The sequence below is a fragment of the Mesoplodon bidens genome (genome assembly GCF_964165515.1).
Source record: "Mesoplodon bidens genome assembly, chromosome: 3".
In the NCBI taxonomy this organism is placed as follows: domain Eukaryota; kingdom Metazoa; phylum Chordata; class Mammalia; order Artiodactyla; family Ziphiidae; genus Mesoplodon; species Mesoplodon bidens.
In genome coordinates, this window is record NC_138178.1 from 176,032,206 (window position 1) to 176,050,173 (window position 17,968).

At 44.8% G+C, this 17,968-nt stretch overlaps 1 protein-coding gene across 6 annotated transcripts in view; it reads left to right on the plus strand.

Moving 5' to 3' along the window:
* Positions 1-2,258: 2,258 nt before the first annotated feature.
* WDR20 (WD repeat domain 20) overlaps positions 2,259-17,968 on the plus strand; it is a 55,386-nt gene continuing 39,676 nt past the window's right edge. For all 6 annotated transcript variants that reach the window (XM_081229477.1, XM_081229475.1, XM_081229476.1 and 3 more), the window contains exon 1: positions 2,259-2,531. In XM_081229477.1, coding sequence (XP_081085603.1) covers positions 2,283-2,531 — 249 coding nt within the window. In that variant the 5' untranslated portion in view covers positions 2,259-2,282. The remainder of the gene's footprint in view (positions 2,532-17,968) is intronic.

Sequence of the window (17,968 nt, forward strand, 5' to 3'; positions counted from 1 at the left end):
GGACCGCAGAATACATCCTGGCCATTTTATTTGTTTTTGCTTTTTTTGTTGGTTTTTTTTGCGGTACGCGGGCCTCTCACTGTTGTGACCTCTCCCGTTGCGCAGCACAGGCTCCGGACGCGCAGGCTCAGTGGCCATGGCTCACGGGCCCAGCCGCTCTGCGGCATGTGGGATATTCCCGGACCGGGGCACGAACCCGCGTCCCCTGCATCGGCAGGCGGACTCTCAACCACTGTGCCACCAGGGAAGCCGAATCCTGGCCATTTTAAAAGGCTACTGATATCTTTTTGACCTTTAGCAGAAGACAGATAACATCAAAACAACTGTAACACAAAATTTTAGGTGTTTTAGGTATCTATTCTTTTTTAAAAACTTACTTATGTATTAATTTTGGCTGCGTTGGGTCTTCGTTGGTGCGCGCAGGCTTTCTCTAGTTGCAGGCAGGACTCCTCTTCGTTGCGGTGCGCGGTCTGGTTATTGCGGTGGTTTCCTTGTTGCGGAGCACAGGCTCTAGGCACGCGGGCTCAATAGTTGTGGTGCACGGGCTTAACTGTTCTGTGGGATCTTCCACAGACCAGGGCTTAACTGCTCTGTGGGATCTTCCACAGACCAGGGCTCTTCCACAGACCAGGGCTTAACTGCATGTGGGATCTTCCACAGACCAGGGCTCTTCCACAGACCAGGGCTTAACTGCATGTGGGATCTCCCACAGACCAGGGCTCGAACCCGTATCCCCTGCATTGGCAGGCAGATTCTTAACAACTGCGCCACCAGGGAAGTCCATAGGTATCTATTCTTTAAGTAGGATTTACTCCAGTGCTTTTTTGCCAGCATGTACAAAGGATACAGGATGTTACTGTCAAATGCATTATTACATCATTGGCACAGTTTCCATTGTCATTACCTGCTTATGTATGTAAGATGTTTAGGATTCAGACTCCTCTTTAGAACCTACTGCCCTCTACCTCTTTTGTGGCCCTCCAGCTATGATTTGTACTTAGAGGGATAAATCATTCTTGGTGTAACAGATGTTGGCTCCCCACCACCCCCACCTGAAATTCTATCAGGATGTTTCTGTCACTTTAGAAACTTTCGTATTCTACTGCAACATGCCAAAAAACCCAGCTACAAAACGGTGATTGTTTAATCTGCAACATGTGTGCCGGCCTTACAATTTGTTTTTCTGCCTTACATTCTAGACCTAGTACAGTATATTCACACAACTATGCCTAGTGAACAATTCTGCAGATTCCACTTGAGCCTTAAAAAAAAAAATCAACAGCCTCAAACTTTACTAAGAACTCTTCATAAACTGTTGAGCAAGAGAAGTGAATCATGCTTAGATTCAGCCTCTGGTTCCCAAAGCCATTTCCCGACCTGACCCGACCCTCCCTTCTCTAAACACCTGGTGGAGACAAACTTAAATAGAAGCGCCAACACAACCTGCTTTCCTTAAAATTAGCCAATGCTCACTACAGATAGGTATTCAGATATTTGACTTGCAAACACAGATGCTGTGCATCTATACGCTCCTCTCCCCTCCACCCCACCTTAAAAAAAAAACAAAACAAAACATGGTGAAGAGGAAAACTGAGGTCCTTCAGTACCTTCTCGGAAACTGACTCGGGGAGGTGCACAGGGGTTTCCTGACCCGGGCATCCAGACGACTGCGCGTGGTGGCCGAGGGGAGACCCCAGAACAGGGGGACCGGCCCTCTCCCGGACTCGGGGCTCCCCCGCACCCTCCTGCGGGTGGAACACTGGGGCTTGAGAGCTCGGTTCACGGCACCCCACGTGCTGACCCCGAATCTGCGGCGGCAGAGGCGGCTCTCTCCTCCGCTCCTCGGGGTCCCGGGACCTCTCAGGACAGGGCCCGAGGCAGCCGAGGAGGCTGCCGCGAGCTCCCTTCAGCGGCGCCGACCGCAGGCCCGCTGCGGCTTCCCCTTGCCGGCTCAGCCCGGCCGGGGCGGCGGAGTAGGCGGCACCACTAGGCCGCCCTCGGACCCCAGACAGCAACACCTGCGCCGCAGCGGGGTGGCCCGGCGGCCCCGCCCGCGGGAGGAGCCTGCGGACGCCCTGCGCGTGGAGCGCGCCAGGTGAGCACGCCTGCGCAGTCGGGCCGTAAACAAGCCCGCCCCTTCTCCTCGCCGGCCTCCGCGGGGCCGGCTCGCGGGTGGGAGGGGCCAGGAAGAAGGGGCGGGGGGGAGGGCGAGAGCCCGGGACGGCGCCTGCGCGGTGGGCGTGATCCGGGCACTTAGGGCAGGATGAACGCTGCTTTCCAAGATGGCGACGGAGGGAGGAGGGAAGGAGATGAACGAGATTAAGACCCAATTTACCACCCGGGAAGGTCTGTACAAGCTGCTGCCGCACTCGGAGTACAGCCGGCCCAACCGGGTGCCCTTCAACTCGCAAGGATCCAACCCTGTCCGCGTCTCCTTCGTAAACCTCAACGACCAGTCTGGCAACGGCGACCGCCTCTGCTTCAATGTGGGCCGGGAGCTCTACTTCTATATCTACAAGGGGGTCCGCAAGGTACCGACCCGGGCGTCTCCGGGGCTCGCCAGCGGCGTGGGCAGAGGCCAGGAGCAGGGCGGTGACAGCGGGGGCCAGGGTGACCGATGGGCTGGCCGTCGCTCTTACTTTTGAGTGGGCCGGTAACTCCACTGGAGTGCTCCTGAGGAAGGGGGATTCGGGAGTGAGGAGGGTGGTGGCGGTGGTGTTTCGGGGCGGGGGGGGCGGTGGAACGGGACCGCGGGGTGCGGGGCTCCGGCTGGGAGGCCCCAGAAAGGGCCGGCTGCCGCCCCTGCGGGTCCGTCAGGCTCTGACACGGCCCGGGAGCGGGCCTGCGAGTCCCCGGAAGAGGTGGGGTGGCCGTCTGGTCTGCTGAGACCGCCTCGCCTCCCAGGAGGGTGGAGAGTCTCGCTCTGGGTTAGAGACCAGGGGCTCGGGGCGGCTTGGGAAGATCTGTAAGGCGGAACCGGGGCTGGGAAGCGGAGGACTTGAGACTAGGTCAGAAAGGACCTGCTCGGCACGAAGGGCTACTCCACCTGCTGCCACACTGACACTTCCTAGGAGCCTCTCCTTCTGGTGTTAACACTTTGTTTCCAAAATCATCCGAGGGAGGACGGCTGTCACTGCCTCCTCGAAGGGAACCTTCTCCTGAGAGAATGTTAAAGAGGGTCCTCCTGTCCCTTATAGGTATGGGAAGGGCTGAGTACTACTACAGTTAAGAGGTCCAAAAGATGTTTCCAGTGGACTGGGCTGGTTCATAGGGGTTGTGTGTGAGCGTGCCCAGATCAGTCTTGTCCAACAAGTCAGACTGTGTCCCAAACAGGGAGGGATATGCCTTCAAAGCTACTTCACAAGAACCATTATTCTTGGCGGGCCATTTAACAGGAATGCTGTCAAGCATGTAATCATCCTTTAAAAATCTCTCTTTAAAAGAAGCAACTTATTAGAGCTGTTCTTTCATTGGCTACGTAACTTTGTTCTTCTTGAGAACTGCTTACTTCTGAGACATGTGGTCTTTGAGTTGACTCTTGGAAGAGTGAGGAAATTAATGCCCTCCACAGTACCTGGGCGGGGGAGAAGGTGATAACAGATGAATTTATAAATGGTCAGCTAGTGTGACAATAAATTGTGTATATTGAAGGGTGGACATTTTCCAGGATTTACTGTATCCAGAAGCAGTAGGTTTCTGCTTGGTTACACGAACTAGGGATGTGACGGTGGTATCTAAATGTAGATACAAACGTGTTACAAATGTAACAAGTTGTCTCATCTGTTCGAGGCGAGTCTTTTTGTTAGTGTTTATGATAAGTGTACTGCTGTGTTGGAGGTATCTTGTTATAAATTACTGAAGGTAAATCGCTTGACTTTACTTTTTCGGACTTGGAAAAGTGTGAAGTAATTAGTAGTCTAGAAGCTGAAGTTTTAGTCCTGTCCCCAGCTTTGTCACTGACTTGTTCCGTGACCTTGGAAGAGTTGCTTAACTTCTATCTGCAGCTCTTTAGAAAGAGAATATTGCGGAGCACCCGTTGTGATTCATAGCATAATGACTGTAATGAACTTTAAAGACCCGAAACACTCAGTAGGTGTAAAATATAGTTAAACTAGTCATTAAGAGCATCTGTCAAACAGGAGCTGCTATCTTGACATTGATACAAGGACTGAAAGGATCAGCTTTTCCTCTGGCAACAAGTTTAGAATTTTAAGTTATTAAATGGGTTTACATACAAATTTTAAAGTGCATAAAAACTAAATATATTAACGATTACTAGTGTAGATGTTACCTTTTTAAACAAGTTTTCTTTTAAAGTATATTATTTCTGAAGCATTCTAGTGGCAAAGCTTATCTGGATCTGGTAGCTCTGGTTTGCATCATAAAAACATCTCTTGCCTGGAAGTATCATAATAGTGTCCTCTTTTAGTGGGATACTATTGAATGAAGGATAAACTAGGAGAGCTTTTCAAAGCTACAGCAAAAAATTATTTTAAACAAGACAAATCTTAAACATGTAGATTTGCCTTCAGCTGCATAATTTACTTGAGCACATTAACTTTTTTGTAAAGTTTCATTTTCATGTGGTAGTATCTTGTAGATATATTTGCATTATATGGTGGACATTTCAACTGTCTCCTAGCCACTGTAAGTTTTTTTAAAAATTCATTTTCCATGAATGAGTTTGCATGTATTTTTTGTTATTTCTGAATACAAGTGATTGTTTTTGTGACTTTTTTTCTGATTTTAAAACAGAGCAGATACTTTTCCTTAATCAAAAAACCAAATTTTACTTTTCGGGGTTATGAGTTATAAATCCATTTTTGACATTTAGTCGTTTTGACTCTTAAAAAATTTTTTTCTTTAGGGCATATAAAGTTTTACAACAATTAATCAGATTATTTAGAACATTCAGAAGGTTTAAATTGGATGAATGCATTCAACTTAAATCTGCACGTGAAATGAGTGGAAACTAGGTCTTTTTATTATTTTATTAAAGTAGAGTTGATTTACAATATGATCTTAGTTTCAGGTGTACAGCATGATGATTCAGTATTTTTACAGATTATACTCCATTAAATGTATAAGATAATGGCTATAATTCCCCATTTTATGCAATATATCCTTGTTGCTTATCTATCTTATACCTAATAGTTTGTATCTCTTAATCCCAGATTTAGGAGGTAGTCTAAAATCTAAGCTAAGGAGTGTAATCTTCGTCCCTTTAAAACACAGGTCAGTTTCTAGAGCTAGAAGGCACCTTCAGTTTATGGAGTCTCACCCTTCAGAGAAAGCCAAGGCTAGAGAGCGTGTGCAAACCTGTGATGCAGTTTCTTTCTCATGGTAAAGAATTCATGGTAAAGCAGCACAACTGAATCTAAAGAACTGTCTTAGTGAGAAGAGACTGATCTAGCTTTTTGGTTACACAGATAACCGTATACTCCAAGCACTTCAGAATTTACCCCAGCGTTTTACCCTATGTTATCTCATTGAATCTTGCAATCCTGTGAGGTGGATGAAAGCATCTTCTTTTCTTTTTCTTTTTTTTTTTGAAATTTTGAATTTTATTTATTTCTTTATACAGCAGGTTCTTATTAGTTATCCATTTTATACATATTAGTGTATATATGTCAATCCCAATCTCCCAATTCATCACGCATCTTCTTTTCAAAACTGAAGTTCGGAGTAGGGTTTCTTGTGTGAGGACATCTAGTTTTGTGAATTTGTTTTGCTGAGCTAAAAGTAATATGAACGTTGATTTAGTACGGAGGGTGAACTCAGCATTTCAGCAAAGATTTGAGTGACTACCAAGGGGATGTGGGGTAACCAAAGATGAGTGAGACACTGCCCCTCCTCCCAAAGAACTTTCAGCTACTAGCTTTCAGATCTCTCTATAGCATACTTTGCTTTCCTCTTTTTAAAAAAGAGGTGGTTTTAGGATAAAGATGCCAAAGGTACTGGGCTTATTGTACCAACCCTTTCATCTTATAGAGATCTGTTTTTACATAAATGCAAAGGGCCACTATTCAGATCTAAGCTTAAACATCACTTCCTCAGCATGTCCTTCTTTGAATTCGCAGGCTAGATCAGTTTTCCCTGTTACACGTTTTTATAGCATCCTGTACTTTGCCTTTCTAGCACTTTTCTCAATTTGTAATTCTCTGTCTCTTCTGTAAACAAAGCTCCCTTAGAACAGGATGTCTTTTCTGCTTTCTCTGTCTTCCTAGTGCCCAGCACAGCATCCAGCATAGAGTAGACCCCTGCTGTTAATTTGTTGAGTGAATGACTGGATAAAGCATCTCTGTCCATCTATGTCTTACTTTAAAAAGATCTTTAGGAGCTAAAAATCTGTTCTATTTTGGGCCCAGAAGTAACAGGTATTTTTAGTAGCTCACATCCTTTTTTTTTTTTTTTTTTTTTTTTTTGCGGTACGCGGGCCTCTCACTGTTGTGGCGTCTCCCTTTGCGGAGCACAGGCTCTGGATGCGCAGGCTCAGCGGCCATGGCTCACGGGCCCAGCCGCTCCGCGGCATGTGGGATCTTCCCGGACCGGGGCACGAACCCGCGTCCCCTGCATCGGCAGGCGGACTCTCAACCACTGCGCCGCCAGGGAAGCCCTAGTAGCGCACATCTTTTAAAAGACATTTTTGTTTAACTAAAAAAAAAAAAAAATTTTTTTTTTGGCTGCGTTGCATGGCTTGTGGGATCTTAGTTCCACAACCAGGGGTTGAACCCAGGCCCCTGGCAGTGAAAGCACCAAGTCCTAACCACTGGACTGCCAGGGAATTCCCCAAAGACATTTAAAATTATTGGTAACAAATTTAGCTTCTTATAACTGGGAACTTATGTAGCAAGAGACAATGAAGTAGTGGAAGGTAGACAAATGGTGCGGATTACTTTTGATCTATTTATATCAAACCATGTTACCTACCAGATCCATGTACTGTCAAACAACTTTTCAAATTAGAAAAAATCGTTTTATTGAAGTATAGTTGATTTATAATGCATTAGTTTCTGGTGTACAGCAAAGTAATTCAGTTATACATATATATACACATATCCTTTTCATATTCTTTCCCATTATAGTTTATTACAGGATACTGAATACAGTTCCTTGTGCTATACAGGACCTTGTTGTTTATCTGTTGTATATATAGTAGTTTGTATCCGCTAATCCCAAACTCCTAATTTAACCCTCCATGACCCCACCTTTTTTTTTTTTTGCGGTACGCGGGCCTCTCACTGTTGTGGCCTCTCCCGTTGCGGAGCACAGGCTCTGGACGCGCAGGCTCAGCGGCCATGGCTCACGCGCCCAGCCGCTCCACGGCATGTGGGATCCTCCCGCACCAGGGCATGAACCCGTGTCCGCCGCATCGGCAGGCGGACTCTCGACCATTGCGCCACCAGGGAAGCCCACCCCACCTTTTTTTAATTGAATCAAGCAACTTTTTAAAGCTATACTCAGAATTACTTAACATTCAAATCAAAGAGCGTTTACTTTTTTCCCCCCATCTTGACATTCTAGGCCACAAATATACTGTCCAGAGAGTGAAGCAATTCCTACAATAGATGAAAGGTAGAATTGGATGGTGTCCAAGGCCTTTTCAACTCTTAAAGTTGTATAATTCTGTGCTCAGTAATTTTTAAATGAAAATGCATCTTTGTACTGGGAGATGTCTTCATGTCTTGGATTCTTTGCCTACTTCTCTGAATGGGAATTGGGAAGAGTGAGGTGTGTTGTGAAAGCAAGTTGAACACATAGTGACTCTAGGTCTTTATGCTAGAAAAAGCTTGGGTACTCACCAGGCTGAGATGAAGCTGGGGCCAGAAGTTCAGTTAAGAGTAACAGCTAAAGGGCCTTCCCTGGTGGTCCAGTGGAAGCAGACTCCGCGCTTCCACTGTAGGGGGTGCAGGTTCAATCCCAGGTCCGGAAACTAAGATCCCACATGCCACAAAATGCGGCCAAGAAGTAAATAAATAAAAATTTTTAAAAAAGTAGCAGCTAGAATATTTTTAGAGCTGGAGTTATCCAGGAGGGTAATGGGTTGGCTTGAGAGAGAATGAGCATTCCGTATAGGAAATATTCTGTCTCTTTATCAAAGACTGCAGGACTACCTGTTGGTGACTGAGGGATTCATGCTTTGTGTGGGAGGGTGAACTAGATGCCTTTTAAAGGTTTTTACCCACAGACTAGTTTTAGATACTGGATTGCTCCAGAGAGGATCATATTCGCACCCTTCTCCCCATTTGTTATTTTCACATCTCTCTGCTCTCCATTTATTATTTAGAAGAAGGCTTAGAAGTCTAGTTTTTTGTTTTTGTTTTTGTTTTTTTTTGTGGTACGCGGGCCTCTCACAGCTGTGGCCTCTCCCGTTGCGGAGCACAGGCTCCGGATGCGCAGGCTCAGCGGCCATGGCTCATGGGCCCAGCTGCTCCGCGGCATGTGGGATCCTCCCAGACTGGGGCACGAACCCATGTCCCCTGCATTGGCAGGCGGACTCCCAACCACCGCGCCACCAGGGAAGCCCTAGAATTTTTTATATCAAATTTACTTTCAGAAATTTTGTACTTAATTTAGTAGGGCATATGTGGAATTGAATGGGAATCTGTTTTGTTTTGTTTTTGTTTTTCCCCATTAAGGGCCACTTAATGACTTCGGAAGTATTGATATAAAGATTTAGTTATTTGACTATAGCATCTTCTGTACTGAGGGAAAAGCATGTTAATTTATCCCTTAAAGCAGGCTTGAGAAACTTTCATATGATACCTTGGTTCTCTTGACCTTGAAGAGGAGGATGGTGATGAGATTTTGAGAGACTCCATGGGTGGATGTAAGCAATGGTAAGCTCCCAGAGTGTGTCATTGAGATCCATGAGCTAGTCATGAATTGTCATTTTTTCAGTAAATACTTGTGGGGCACACCTACCAGATACGAGGTACTAGATATGTTTTAGACGCTGGGTATAGACAAAGTCTTGCCATGAAGAGACTTGTCACCTATATTTATTAACATTGAGTTAATCATCTCGTGCCTTTATTTATTTATTGTGCTCTGGTAGAAAACTTGAGCAAGAATCAAAACATGGTTAGTGGATTTTGTCACTGACTAGTTTGGCTATATGCCTAAAGAACCTTATTTTAAAAATAAATGTAGGGCTTCCCTGGTGGTGCAGTGGTTAAGAATCCGCCTCCCAATGCAGGGGACACGGGTTCAAGCCCTGGTCCGGGAAGATCCCACATCCTGCGGAGCAACTAAGCCCTTGCGCCACAGCTACTGAGCCTGCGTGCCACAACTACTGAAGCCCGCGTGCCTAGAGCCCGTGCTCCGCAACGAGAGAAGCCTGTGCACTGCAATGAAGAGTAGCCCCCACTCGCTGCAACGAGAGAAAGCCCGTGCACAGCAACGAAGACCCAGTGTGGCCAAAAATATATAAATAAAATATATAAACTAAAAAAATTTTTCTAATAAAAATAAATGTAAAGATTTTTGTAGTCTGATATTTGATGTCTTAGAGAACAGTTTTATTTGTGTTTCAGCTAGGTTAGTTTGTGCAGAAATAGAAATGTCCTGTTTGTTTATTTAGGAATAGATATCAAAAATAGAAATAAATTGGCAGACATTCTCAGTTTTAATTTTCAGGACATTTAAGCTTCAGAATATCAGTGACAAGTTACCCTCTGAACACTTGGCATCTATTTTTCATAATAGAGGGCAAGATGCGTCTTGCTTTGAACAGCGTAGTCCTCATTCATCAGGTGTGTATTGCTGAATTGTTATCTACAAGTTACTACTGTCCGCTTTGGGCGATGTGACGGTAAATTAAGACACTCCCTGTCTGTAAGGAGCTTGTCGCTTTGTCTTGATAATTGTAAGGTAAAGTAGGTGTGTGCTCAGCACATGGCATAAACAGTATAGGCATCAGGTGGAGTTAAGGAGTAAAGGTGAAATGAAGAGGTATTTCTCTGCCTAGTGGAAGAATTTTGGGTTGGACTTCAACTAGATGATTTGTCCCAAAATGTTGTGTACAGATCACATTTTTGTAAATTTCAAAATGTGTAACCTTGTATTTCTTTTCTTTGTTTTAAATAGATTTATTTATTTATTCAGTTAGTTAAGTTAGTTTTGGCTGCGTTGGGTCTTCAGTGCTGCCCATGGGCTTTCTCTAGTTGCAGCGAGCGGGGGCTGCTCTCTGTTGCGGTGCGTGGGCTTCTCATTGCGGTGGCCTCTCTTGTTGCAGAGCATGGGCTCTAGGCACACGGGCTTCAATAGTTGCAGCGCACGGGCTCAGTAGTTGTGGCTCGTGGGCTCTAGAGCGCAAGCTAAGTAGTTGTGGCACATGGGCTTAGTTGCTCCGCGGCACGTGGGATCTTCCCGGACCAGGGCTCGAACCCACGTTCCCTGCGTTGGCAGGCAGATTCTTAACCACTGCGCCACCAGGGAAGTCCTATTTTATGTATAGTAGTGGGTATATGTCAGTCCCAATCTTCCAATTTATCCCTCCCCCCCACTCTTAGAGCATTTTTCTCAACTTCACAGCTTCTCTTCCAATTGGTAATTTGTAAACTGAATAATGTTTTGCATTGTCAATTCTATTTTGTAATATGGAATTTTTAAAAGTAGGGTATATTGTAGTAAAAACAGGCCAAATCAGTCTGTGCTACATTTTATCTTGTTTTGTAGCAGTAGGACAATGTACTTGAAACTATAGAATTTATGAGAAAGAAGCGAGAGCCATTCACGAGGAAGGAATTTTTAAGGTTTTTGTATTTTAAAGTAAGAATAGGAATATTTTAATGTATTTTCAAGTAACCAAATTGTAGGTTATCACTGTGACCTTAAGCTGTTTTTCTTTTGGTTGGTTCACAGCCAGCTCACTGTTGGGCTGTGTGTGTTTTTTGTTTTTCTGCTACAGCAAAACTGGTACAGGTGCTCATTCTCTACTTACTTTGATCTTCGTTTCAGAGGCTCTGTCATGTCTTAATGTTTCATTTAATAGATATTTGAGTGGTTTTATGTGGAAAGCAGTATACTAGACTATGGGAAATCAAAGAAGTATAAGACATTATCCCTGACCTTAAGAGGATCATCTTCTAACCAAGGAGACAAGATATCCACACACTCATTTATTCTATCAAGATTCGAGTGTCTGCTCTATATTGTTGCTGAGACAGAATCTCTGCCATCAAGGAGTTCACAGTCCAGTAGAATAATAAATGGCTTGTCCATCCACCTAACATTTATTGGACCTATAGGCCCAAAGACAAATAAGACAGTCCCTGGCCTAACGTGACTACAATCTAGTGGTAAGATGGATGAGTAAATAGTGGTGAGCTGTACGGTGTCTGCTATTTTAGACAGTATTCACTTCTTAGGGCTTTTTTTTTTTTTTTTTTTGCCACACCATGCAGCTTGTGGGATCTTAGTTCCCTAACCAGGGATTGAACCCGGGCCCTCCACAGTGAGAGCACCGAGTCCTAACCACTGGACCGCCGGGAATTCCCTAGGACTTCTTAATCTGATTAGAATTTAGGAGGTATGTCAACCTAGATGGAAAGAAATATTTTACATCCTTATTTTTAACTGAACTTCTAACTGAATTTTAACATGTTCTTCAATTATGAATATAGGCAACAAATCACAGTAGTAACAGACCTGTGACTTTATCACCAGTGAAAGTCACAGATGTTTGCCTGTCACATTATGGTTGTTGCAGACATAGCAAGTATCATTTGTACTCATCACTGCTCTGAAATTACTGTGGTTAGTGGATCTGCTGCTAGATCCTGTTACTCAATGTGAAATAAACTTCAAAAAATCCTAAATTTGTTTAATGTACTACAACTGTATTTTAATATAATTGATCTCCTTTGTAATCTTTTGTATTTAAAAACATTATTTTGAGAAGGAGTCCATGCACAGAAAGTTTCAGCACCCTGATTAGATGTCTTGGCTTACCTTCTTTAGTGTCGTGTGTGATTGAATGCGAGGAGGGTAACTGGTTTCTTCTGTCAGGTGAAACTTTTAGCTCCGTGGAGAGGTCTTTGTGGTGCTTGTGGTGGTGTAATGTTTTACAAAGCAGTTGAATACGTAGAATTCTGAGTTGGTTGTGCCATGTGCTTCCTTTCGTTTTCCTCCTCATCATTCTTTGCCCTTGCTGTGCAAAATAGAGGGAGAAATACAAGAACTGCTCTACCAGATTGACTCTGTGTTCCTTTTGGTTCAGATGATTGATTACATTGTAATGTTTGTCGCAAACGCAGTGGGAACTTAGGTTTTAACAAGGTGACCTTTGAACTCAATTCTTATGGGTGGGTGCACTGCAGGGGGAGAGGATTCTGAACCAGGGAACTAGACGCCCAAGGCCTAAGGGTGTGGCATTGGATGGCTCCTCCTGAAAGTCGGGAGCTGCTCTGAGATGGTTGAAGCTTGTGCAGATCTTGGGAGGATAAGATTATCTTCCTTGGGGCTTCCCTGGTGGCGCAGTGGTTGGGAGTCCACCTGCCGATGCAGGGGACGCAGGTTCCTGCCCCGGTCTGGGAGGATCCCACATGCCGCGGAGCGGCTGGGCCCGTGAGCCACGGCCGCTGAGCCTGCGCGTCCGGAGCCTGTGCTCCGCAACGGGAGAGGCCACAGCAGTGAGGGGCCCGTGTACCGCAAAAAAAAAAAAAAAAAAAAAAAAAATGAAGGGACACAAGAGAACTTGGAGAGGTGTTAGGTATGTCTGTTACCTCGATCGTGGTTATGGTGTCATAGGTGCTCGCAGATGTCCAGGCTCATCACGTCGTACACATTTAACATGTGCAGTTCTTTGTATATCATTATACCTTTATAAAGCTGTCAGAAATACATTTTTTGTGTTTTAATTATGTAAAACATTTATGTGGCTCTAACATCGGAACTATAAAACAAGGTGATATTCAGAGACCTCTGGTTTCCATTTCTGTCCGACCCCTCACTCAGTTCCCTTCCTCTCCCTGTAGAGTCATTTTGTTTCTGACTCATCCTTCTCTTATTATAAGAATAAGATGATATTTGAGCAGAGATTTGAAGGAATTGAAGGAGCATACTGTGTATGGTATTTTGCATCTTGTTTTCTTCTGCTTAATGGTATATACTGAAGATCTTTCCATATTAGTAAATAGAGAGCTTCTTCACTCTTTCTTATAATTGCTTTACATTCCATGCTGTGGATGTACCATAATTTATTTAACCAGGTGACTCTCGACTTAATATTTTTTAAATTACAAATAATGCCGCAGTAAATAACTTTGCGTGTATATTATTTTGCACAGCGGCAGGTATATCTGTAGTACGTATTTCCGGAGGAGATACTGCTGAGTCAAAGGGTAAATGTGTATGTGTTTTCAGTAGATATCATCAAACTGCCCTCCACAGGGAGGGGTTGTACTAATTTGTGTTGCATCACAGCCACAGCCTTACCAACAGTGTGTCACCCGACTTTTGCATTTGATCTGATAGGTGGGAAATTAGTGTAAGTTTGGTTTTTCCTTGTACCAAGTGAGGTTGCGCATCTTTCTATATATTAAGTGAAATGTGTTTCTTTTTCTATGAACTGTTTCGTATCCCTTACCCATTTTTCTGTTGGGTTTTTGGACATCTTGGGTGGTTTTTTTTGTTTTTAAGGAGCTCTTTATACATGAGGGAGATGAGTCCTTTGTGATAATGAATTAACAGATTTTTTTTCTTCTCAGTTTGTCCCCTGTCTTGTAACTTTGCTTAGGGGAGTGCATGTGTAAGTGTGTTTGTGCTTGCTTGTTTTTGCTATGAAGAAGTTTCATATTTTTATAGTTAAGTTTGTAAATTTGTAAATTTCCTTTTATAATTTTTTTATAATTTTGAGCTACAGTTTTATTATTTAGGTGTTAACCAGTTGCCCTTCTCCAAGGTTTAAATAAGAGGGAAAAGATTTACATTTAAAAATTTAGGCTTAACAAAGACTTTTCTGGAAGCAAGAGATGAACCTTAGAATGTGCTATACAGCAGCTGGTGGACAGTGATTCACTAGTGGTTTGGGGATTTAGCATACCTTGACTATATTATCATGTTAGGTGTGTTTTGGTTTGCAAGTAACAGGAAACCCAACTCAAACAAGTTTAAACTTTATAGGGGATGCGTTGACTTATGATATTGAAAATTCCGGAGGTAAGGTGGGCTTCAGATGTGGATTGATTGTGACACCAGCTCTGTTTTGCTGAGAGTCTCCGGGTTTTGCTTTCTACTGTGTATCAACCGGCCTTCGGTGGCAGAATAGTGGTGGGGTGCTAGGCTTCACATTTCTGTGCCACATGGACCACATTGAGAGCCAGTACCCAGGATGAGAATGAACAGTTCTTTTAATCACTTTCTCAGAAGAATAAAGAAGATTGTTTCATAGAAGCCCCCAGCAAACCTCCTTTGACTCATTGCCCCAGACTGGATTACCAGCCCATTCTGTGGCCAAGGAAATTTGCAGTATTTGACCGGGAGTCTTGACTAACCCACACCTTTAGCATGGGGGTTGGATTATCTGATATCCTGATTGCTCTGGAGCTCATGCTGGAGCTGCAGTGTGGGTAGCTACCAGCCAGGAGAATAGATCTGTAGATCAATACTGGGTGGGCAACCAAGAGATGCAAACTACACTGAAGGTCTTACACTGCGTTAGGTATTGGGGACCCAGACATAGTAGACATAGCTCTTTGCTCACGAGAAGAGCTCATGGTGAGATGAATCAGTAAAGCAAGGAATACAACACACTGCAGTTGCATACTGAGCACAGCTTGGGCTGTGTGGTGCTTCTGCGTGGTTTAGAAACCTCTCTTTCCCTTGCTCTTGCTGTTGGACTATTATGAATGTCCTCCCACCTTTTCACAGTGTTGGAATTTTTTGTTTGAATCTTTGTCTCCTCCACAAAACGGTGAATCTTGAGGGCAGAAATCATCTTATTCATCTTATATCCATTGCAGTGCCTGTACATAGTAGGCATATTGTGTTTGATTTTAAATGAATGAGTTGGTTGAACTTAGAGTCCCCTAAGGACTTACTGGAGTAAATTCAGTAATCTCTCAAGATCCCTGTCACAAGACAAACGTGGTTAGTGTTTGTTACTAAAGCTCACAGAGCTAGGCTTGCCAGCCCCTTTTCATTGGTTGAGAGGCTCTTAGAAATTAGTCACAGCCTCGAATCTTGTGCTGTTAGAGTCCTTCTGGGCTAACCCAGGAGGCAGCTTCATCTGGTGTCTTTTTTTTTCTTTTTTTTTTTTTTTGCAGTACGCGGGTCTCTCACTGTTGTGGCCTCTCCCGTTGCGGAGCACAGGCTCCGGAAACGTAGGCTCAGCGGCCATGGCTCACGGGCCCAGCCGCTCCGCGGCATGTGGGATCCTCCCGGACCGGGGCACAAACCCGTGTCCCCTGCATCGGCAGGCGGACTCTCAACCACTGCGCCACCAGGGAAGCCCCATCTGGTGTCTTGATTGCCTGGTGCTAGCTTTGTTCAGAAGCGACATCTTCCTTATCCTGGTGTCCTGGAAAAAAGTGCTCAAACTCTCCCTTCCAGTCCCTTCTTCCTTCCCACTTAATTCTAGGAATTGTACAACTCCTTACATTTTTCCCCCCTCTGGATTTTGGAATAGGTGTGCATGTAGCTAGCAAGACTGAGGGCGATATTAGCTCAGCTAACTAAAAATTGGTGGGTGTTATGCTCAGGACTTTCCTTGGTGTGGCCGCAGTTTGCAGTCCCAGAGAGCTCGGGGGCGGGGGGTGCGGGCTGGGCTCCGCCAAGTCCTGACCACGACGCTGCACAGGGAGCAGCACTAGACTAGGCGTAGGTCCATTTGCTCCTGGCGTCCCTCTGGAGCCTCTGCCCTTAGACTCATGCCACCTCTCTCTTTCTTCCTCATGGCCGTGAGCTGACTTCCTAGCCGCCTCTGCTCATTGAGCACCTTGGTACCTGCCTCACAGCCTTCCTTTCCACTCCAGTCCCTGCCACCATCCTGGGTGGTTTCCCGTCCACTGCATAACCCATCAAACACCTTGGCACCTCGATGTCTCGTCTTCCATGTCCACCCCCAGTGACCTCCTGTAGTCCACCTCTGGCGCTGTCTTCTCTAGTGACACTCTGGGTCTTGTCATCAGCTGAGATGGCTTCAGCTCCACAATTACTAATTCAGATGGAAACAGTTGTCCCCCCGCTCCAGTGCGTCCTTGGCTCCCACTGCTCTAATTTCTTCAGGATACAGGTCACTCAACGTCAGGCTGCCAGATCCATTGGACACCATGCAGCCCACAACTTCCTTGACCTCTCAGCAGCATTTGACACAGCTGATCATCTTCTCTTTGTTGAAACCCTCCTTGTCGTGACACTTTAGCCTTGACTTCCTTTCTCCCTCTCTGGTCCACGTGCCTCTGGCCACTCTCTACTTCACCTCTGTCCGTTCCTTCTGCTCTACCTAGTCTGTAACTGGATTTCCCTGTGGCTCAGTCCTATTCCCTTTTCTTACTCCCATTATATGGAGTACAGATACTCCTCTGTATCTGTATCTTTTGTACATAAAATTGTTTGTTTGTGCCTTTTCTCACTGCCCCAAAGGAAAAAGTATTTATTGCAACAAATTAATCCAGTGGGTATTCCCCTGAAAGCACACATCCGTTTGTTAGGGCAATTAAAACTCACACTACATGTGCTCCAGCAAAGCTCCGTCTCTATCACTGTCAGCTCTAGAGCTTCCTTCTTGATAGTGACTTTCGCCAGTTCCTTCTGCTCCTGTTGTCTTTTGCTTTCTGGACCATCTGTCAGCCATCATGTATGTGGCCATCTCTGGGTTGGAACTGTGGCCCCCTCTGCAGAGGGACGTGCTGTGGAGTCACTGGGACACTCATGTTTCTGCCATTCTTAGGCAGCTACTGGCCTCACTCACCAGCTTGAGCTTCACCCCTCATTCATATTTTAATTTTTTCTTGAACAGACTTGTAAGAGTTTGTCAATTAAAATTTTGTTTCACAGAATCAGCTGTTTGTTTTCTGTTTTGTAATATATGTTACCTTTACTTCCTTTGTTTTCTTTAGATGTACTCTATTCTTTTTCTAGCTTTCTGAATTGAAAACAGAGGTTATTAGACTTTCTTACTTTTTTTTTTTTTTTTTTTTTTTTTTGCGGTATGCCGGCCTCTCACTGCTGTGGCCTCTCCCGTTGTGGAGCACAGGCTCCGGACGGACGCGCAGGCTCAGTGGCCATGGCTCACGGGCCCAGCCGCTCCGCGGCACGTGGGATCTTCCCGGACCGGGGCACGAACCCGTGTCCCCTGCATCGGCAGGCGGACCCTCAACCACTGCGCCACCAGGGAAGCCCGACTTTCTTGCTTTTTAATGATGTGCTCAAGGCTGTAGAAATCCCTCTTACGTATTGCCTTAACAGTCACCCATATGTTTACACGTGTGGTAATATCATTGTCATTAAGGTCTAAATATTTTGTAATTTCCATTTTTTTTCCTCTTTAACCCTGAATTTCTAAACAAGCATTTTTTTTTGGTTTCTATTCATGGTGTTTAGTTTTGTTATTAACTTATTCACATGGTGTGGTCATAGAATATGTTTTTTTGATACCAGTTGCTTGAAACGTAATGATCTTTTTCCTTGTAACCTAATTAAAATGTTCCATGTGTTTTTTAAATTTTTTTTTTTTTTTTTTTTTTTGCTGTATGCGGGCCTCTCACTGTTGTGGCCTCTCCCGTTGCGGAGCACAGGCTCCAGACACGCAGGCCCAGCGGCCATGGCTCACAGGCCCAGCCGCTCCGCGGCATGTGGGATCTTCCCAGACCCGGGCACGAACCCGTGTCCCCTGCATCTGCAGGCAGACTCTCAACCACTGTGCCACTAGGGAAGCCCTCTCCTTGTATTTTTTTTAATTATTTATTTATTCATTTATTTATTTTTGGCTGTGTTGGGTCTTCGTTTCTGTGCGAGGGCTTTC